At 40.5% G+C, this 6,323-nt stretch overlaps 2 protein-coding genes across 2 annotated transcripts in view; both read right to left on the reverse strand.

Annotated features, from left to right (window-relative positions):
* The window catches only part of LOC147817711 (uncharacterized), a 3,521-nt gene extending 1,707 nt beyond the window's left edge, over positions 1 to 1,814 (reverse strand). The window contains exons 1-3 of the mRNA XM_087169751.1: positions 1,748 to 1,814; positions 1,547 to 1,678; positions 834 to 1,072 (exon numbers count right to left, since the gene is read on the reverse strand). Of these exons, the coding sequence (XP_087025877.1) occupies positions 834 to 1,072; positions 1,547 to 1,678; positions 1,748 to 1,814 (438 nt within the window). The remainder of the gene's footprint in view (positions 1 to 833; positions 1,073 to 1,546; positions 1,679 to 1,747) is intronic.
* A 783-nt stretch (positions 1,815 to 2,597) lies between these two features.
* Positions 2,598 to 6,107, reverse strand: LOC111673169 (CD209 antigen-like protein C). The gene is made up of 6 exons (XM_023430845.2): positions 5,880 to 6,107; positions 5,697 to 5,792; positions 4,848 to 4,982; positions 4,080 to 4,222; positions 2,985 to 3,091; positions 2,598 to 2,886 (listed from the first exon to the last, which is right to left on the reverse strand). The coding sequence occupies exons 1-6, from the start codon at positions 5,947 to 5,949 to the stop codon at positions 2,718 to 2,720; spliced, it is 720 nt and encodes a 239-aa protein (XP_023286613.1). The 5' UTR covers positions 5,950 to 6,107; the 3' UTR covers positions 2,598 to 2,717.
* Positions 6,108 to 6,323: the final 216 nt, after the last annotated feature.

Raw genomic sequence — 6,323 nt, forward strand, 5'->3', positions numbered from 1 at the left:
ACGTTTGATTTATACATCCCAGACAGCAGTAAGGACTCACTGCGTTTGGACAATCTCTGAAGCCTGTCCCAATATTTGGTGGTTTCAGCGAGCTTGGCTTTCAGCAGGTCTCTCTCTTCAGTCAGGGACGAGAACTTGTCATCACTGATCCGGATACGCTCAGTCAGGTTGGCTTTGACAATGGAGAACTCTGCAGCCGAATCATTCACTGAACCACAAGATACAAAGACACACCTGCATTCATGTCACATAGTTACTGCATTTCACAAGATCACATATTTCCTTATTTTGCCTCGTGATTATGAAAGATGATCACAAGTCAACTAAAGGTTGAATAGCGGTGAAGAGCGTAAAACAATGTATGGACTAGATTTTCATCATTAATTTAAATCTGAGAATGCACGGTGCCGGACCTGAATTTCTGAGTTAAAAACGTTTGATTTATACATCCCAGACAGCAGTAAGGACTCACTGCGTTTGGACAATCTCTGAAGCCTGTCCCGATCATTGGTGGTTTCAGCGAGCGTGGCTTTCAGCAGGTCTCTCTTTTCAGTCAGGGACGAGAACTTGTCATCACTGATCCGGATACGCTCAGTCAGGTTGGCTTTGACAATGGAGAACTCTGCAGCCGAACAATGCACTGAACCACAAGATACAAAGACACACCTGCATTCACGTCACACAGCTACTGCATTTCACAAGATCACATATTTCTTTATTTTGCCCCGACATTATGAAAGATGATCACAACTCAACTAAAGGTTGAATAGCGGTGAAGAGCGTAAAACAATGTATGGACTAGATTTTCATCATTAATTTAAATCTGAGAATGCACGGTGCCGGAACTGAATTTCTGAGTTAAAAACGTTTGCTTTATACATCCCAGACAGCAGTAAGGACTCACTGCGTTTGGACAATCTCTGAAGCCTGTCCCAATCTTTGGTGGTTTCAGCGAGCGTGGCTTTCAGCAGGTCTCTCTCTTCAGTCAGGGACGAGAACTTGTCATCACTGATCCGGATACGCTCAGTCAGGTTGGCTTTGACAATGGAGAGCTCTGCAGCCGAACAATGCACTGAACCACAAGATACAAAGACACACCTGCATTCATGTCACATAGTTACTGCATTTCACTAGATCACATATTTCCTTATTTTGCCCCGTGATTATGAAAGATGATCACAAATCAACTAAAGCTTCATGCTTACATTTACATTTACTCATTTGGCAGACAGTGAGGAAATAAGGGAAGTGAGGTTAAATGCTGAAATGAGAATCTGTTTTGATTTAGTTGTTTGGATTCGTTTTGAAAAATGTGAGAAAACTGAGGTAGGTGGTGAATAGAAGAAAAAGAGAGCAGAATAAACATCCTATATCATGAATTCACTTTGACTTCTAACTTCTTTTTTTGGTGGTGCTCAGACAGATCTAAAAAGTCTGTTAAAAGGACAATAAGCAAAAAAAAAGTCACGAAAAAACAATAGATCACAGAAGAGCCAGAATGGCAAAAAGACATTGTGGTGAAACAGGTGCATCTGTCAGAGTAAACCAGACTCACAGTGGACTCCAAGGACAATGATCCCAGCCAACAGGAGAACACTCAGCAGACTCAGAGAGAGAACAACAGCTCCATGAAATCTCCTCTCAGAGCTCCTGGGACCTGAACAGAGAAAAGACCAGTGAGTAAATACAGTAACAACAGATGATTACACAAATTTATTCTCAAATCTGACTGATTGATAATTCTTACCTGGCTGATTTGTTAAAATTCTTGACTCTCGACTCTCATGCTTTGCATTGATGTAGATTTCCTCCATTGATACCGACTACACAAGGATCAGCTGCAACACGAGATATCCTGCATGTAAATGACTAAACTCTTGTTGGATTCAGTATTTCCTCTGAAGTTCTGTGGAAGTGACAGGTGGTTTATAAAAAAAAAAAAAAAACAGATAAAAACTGTCACACAACTTAAAACGGTGTAGTAGTTTAAAGATTATTTTTGAGACAGTCTTGCCAATTCAGAGTATAGTTCATTTAAACACAAGTGCTGGATAACAAAGTATCTGCTGACAGTTGAACCCCGAATGTCTCCAATTTATACCTTTTGTAGAGTGGATCAAAGAATTTCTGATCCCTGGGTAATATGATTATCAAGGTCTCAGGAAGCAGTCCGTCTCTCAATAACTATGCTTCACAATCTCTGGCCCCTCTCCCAGAACTCTTATCCTATTCATGATAAGAGTTCTGGTACGCAGAGTTAACGCATTCCTAGTTACACCTCTATCACTGTTTCCACAGAACTTGGAAGAAACACAAGTATATGCTGTAATACTAAGTACATGAACGCATAAGATTAGAGTACAATTTAAGTGCATAAGATATATATTGATATGTTGGTTGATACAAATGATTTGCAATCGCAACGGGAAATTTGTGGTCTCAACAATTTGATGCTTAGTGAAATGATAAAGTACAACAGTCTAAAGTTCTTTACAGTTATATGGAAATCGATTCACTGTGCTATTAGGTATGAAGTAAGAAAGGGTTCTCACTAGTTCGGTGAATTGGTGAGTCTAAATTACCCAAAGCAGTAAATGTGAGTGTACGTCTCTCTCTCTCTTTATTTGTCACACATTCAGTCACACAAGCAAAGGCCCTTTGCACAATCTTAATGTACATGGTAAAAAAAAGTATTAACACATGTATTATTTCAAAACTCATTTTATGCTAAAGAGCTTTTTTCCACAGATCCATGGCCTAAAGGCATCACACCGCAGATCATTCCAGTTCTCATCAGCTTTCATCCCTGGTTGGATAACTGCACAGTCCTCTTCACCCCACTTAGGACTTCCATTACCCTTATCCGGCTGCCCTTTTTGCCAGAACCTAGGAGATTATTAAGAAAGTCAAGTTTCACATAATTTTCCCCACGTCAACATTGTTGTTGTACACATGTAGAGATGTTAGTCTAGTGTATGATTTACTTCAGAGTAAGTGGAGTTCCATCAATCCATTTCCAAGTCTTCTCATGGTTTCTGTCGGTCAAACCAATCCAGCTTTCTTGCTTGATGATGTCTTTAGTGAGGAATTCCTGTTCAAGATAAAGGAAAGAAAGCCTGGATTTCTATTGTATATAGTGTTGAGTCCTGACCTGAGCCACTGAACCGCTGCCCAGTGTCACAAGGCTGCAATGATGAGGCATTATTTATAGCACAGATGCCATCTACCAAAGGGGGAAAAGCTGGCTCTTTTTCCTCAGGAAACACAGGTCCTTTCATGTCTACAGTGAAATGCTGCACAAGTTTTATCAGTGACTGGTGGCCAGTGTACTCTTTAATGCTGCAGTCTGCTGGGGCGGCAGCATGTCCGACATGAACCCAAGGAGACTGGACAAGCTGGTCAAAAAGGCTGGGTCTGTGCTTGGCAGGAGTCTGGACTCACTCAGGACTGTTGTGGAGAGATGCGTACAATGTAAGATGGAGGCCATCTTGGACAATACCAACCATCCTCTCCACAACATTCTGGCAGGACAGAGAAGCAGCAAACTTCTCATCTCACTGCGCTGCAGAACAGAGAGGTTCAGGAGATCCTTTGTTTCCACTGCCATCCGGCTATACAACACCTCAGCCAAAGGAAGTGGACTAATCTAAGTATTACTGTTTATTTATTATTAACTGTTTTTAATATTATTATCAACAATGAGCTAATTGACACATGAATTTCCGCTAGGGGATAAATAGAGTATCTATCTATCTATCTATCTATCTATCTATCTATCTATCTATCTATCTATCTATCTATCAGCAAGTAAGTAATTTATGGGTTGCCACGTTGTAGAAAATCATCCTCCTTTCTGCAGTTACAGCGTCTATAAGGGCAAGGTTCCCACTCTTCTCCAGAAAGAGTTTTCCAGGACATTTACAGTGACGATCTGGCACATATGACACACAGGAATCACGCCATACACCAATTTGTTCCTATTCGAAATAGCAAATTTCACTGGAAGGTGACAAGTTTGACAAGTTTAGACTAATTCAAGGAAAAACTCCACATAAAAGAGAGAAAGTAGCACACACTACCTGTTCTTTAAGACTGTCTATGATCACCAGATCTGCTCCTCTGGCTCTGCAGTCCTCTCTGGCTTTTTCCCAAGAAGCAGACTGAATGGAGAGGAGATAACAGGTACCGCTGAACATCCTCCATCCTGCAGGACACGTTTTCTCTGTAAGATGAGTCAAACAAAAGCCCCTAAAGATCAGACAGGGCATTATAGAGGTTGTGGTGTGGGTTCAACACATGACAATGTTTTCAATGCAATAGCACCTGAAGTTCACAGCTGTGTTATACAATGTACAATGAAGCAAAACAGCTATATCCCAGAATAGGACAAAATACCTGTTACCAGAACCAGTTACTTGCTGCTGTTGGTCAAATGACTAAGAACCTATTTCTAACAACAAAGGATCCACATCAGAAGAACAATAGGTAAATGCAGCTTGGACGTAAAGAAGTTGCATTAAATAGATCAGAGTCTTGTGAGGAAGTGAAAGTCTTTAAAATGAAGAACTGAGGATCTGTGTGGTCGTAACTGACACCAGCTGCTGGGCAGAATAAAACATGATGCTGAGTGGAAATGTTATATTCTTGTATATTTTTTATTTCAGAGTTTTTAGTTGGGAAACTGATGCTGGTAAGATTCAGAGTGGAAAGGTATGGTTTACAGAGCTGAGAGTAGGATCTGACAGTGTTATATGAATATATATAAAATATATATAAATATATACATATATATAAATGACCTTTTATGAAGGGACACCTGTTCAGAAACCACACAGGCAGGCACTCACTCTGTTTGGACAAACGCTGAAGCCTGGTCAGCTCTTTAGTCACTTTAGTCAGATTGGCAATCAGCAGGTCTCTCTCTTCATCACTGGCCTGGAGACGCTCCGTCAGGTTGGCTGAATCACGTACTGAGTCACGGACTGAAAGAAATCGAGATAAATGCTGAAATACTTAATGCATTCACTAACAAAGTGTCAACATGAATGCATCAATCTTTTAGTCCAAAGTCAAAATATTTTCATATTTTGCCTCAGGGTTATGAGAGGTATGTTCAAGAATCAAAATTTATGTTTAAGCAATCCATCAGAAGCTGAAGTGAAGCTCAGTTATGTATCAGTGGACCAATCCAGCACAGCTGTCATCAGGAGAGAGACAACATATCTAAACACTGATCTAGTGTGATAATATCTCCTCGTCTTTTTCCTGGTTCTGCTTGAGGTTTTTCCTTGAGAATGTCACCAAGTCAAGAGCTCACAGACGAGTCTAATAAAATTAAAGACTTTGGCTCATTTTAAGCCAAAAACATTAAGACACCTTATCAAGGATAGCTCAGGCCTAAGACCAATGTTACCATGGTAACATTCAATGACACCTGCGCTGGCCAGTAGCAGGCAGCACCAAAAAAACAGGAAAACATGGCACATAATTTATGGTTTGCTAACATTGTTATGAGGAGAGCCATGAGATGGGAAAGTTTTTAGAGATCGCAGCCATTTTTTTCCCCAAAATTTTTCCTTTTTTATCGTTTCACTCTTCAAGTAAAACGTCCTTGTAACTGCTGAATTCTTCCAAAAGGCAAACATGTTCTTCTGGGGTAATCTCCAGGCGCATCTTTCAGAGAAAACCAAACTCACAGCGGACACCGAGGCTGATGAGCCCAACCAGCAGGAAAACACTCAGCAGGCCCAGAATGAGAACGACTCCATGAAATCTCCTCTCAGAGCTTGGACCTGAACAGAGAGGACAGTAAACTACACAACAGTATAATGACAGATGATAATATACATCCATACACAGCTCAGTCTGTTTATTCTTACCTGTCGGATTTGTTGAGGGTTTTGGGTTCACAGGCTTCAATTGTGGAACATTGCTATAGATTTCCTCCATTGCTCATTAGGATAACCGTTTCCTGGAAGCTCAGTGCTGCAACACGGACTATAGTACACAGAGTGTAAACGATGAAGCTGCTGTTCAATTTCAACCTCTGAGGAAGTCACAGGTTTCACAGGCGTTGGTTTTTGTTCTACATCTGTGTAATAGCGGTCAGATGAAAAGATGCAGATGTGTAAAGTCATTTCAATTTACAGATTTAGAGAACTTTCTTTAAATATAAACACTGCACTGATGCTTGTTTCAGAAAGATTTCAGCTGATCATCATAGAGAAGGTGATTGGATTGGTGACCTTAAAGGGGACATATTATGCAAAATGCACTTTCCATGGTTTTCTATCAGTAATATGTGTCCCTGGCATGTCTACGAA

The sequence above is a fragment of the Seriola lalandi genome, unplaced genomic scaffold, assembly GCF_002814215.2.
Source record: "Seriola lalandi dorsalis isolate HSWRI2012SDOR001 ecotype SW California unplaced genomic scaffold, Sedor1 jcf7180002054912, whole genome shotgun sequence".
NCBI classification, from domain to species: Eukaryota; Metazoa; Chordata; class Actinopteri; order Carangiformes; family Carangidae; genus Seriola; species Seriola lalandi.

Bases quoted from the DNA above. Each gene is read 5' to 3' on its own strand.
- LOC111673169 (XM_023430845.2), bottom strand. From the start codon at position 5,949: ATGGAGGAAATCTATAGCAATGTTCCACAATTGAAGCCTGTGAACCCA. The intron at 5,793-5,879 runs GTAAGAATAAAC...CTCTCTGTTCAG, and splicing joins ACCCTCAACAAATCCGACAG to GTCCAAGCTCTGAGAGGAGA. The intron at 4,223-4,847 runs GTGAGTGCCTGC...CTCATCTTACAG, and splicing joins TCAGCGTTTGTCCAAACAGA to AGAAAACGTGTCCTGCAGGA.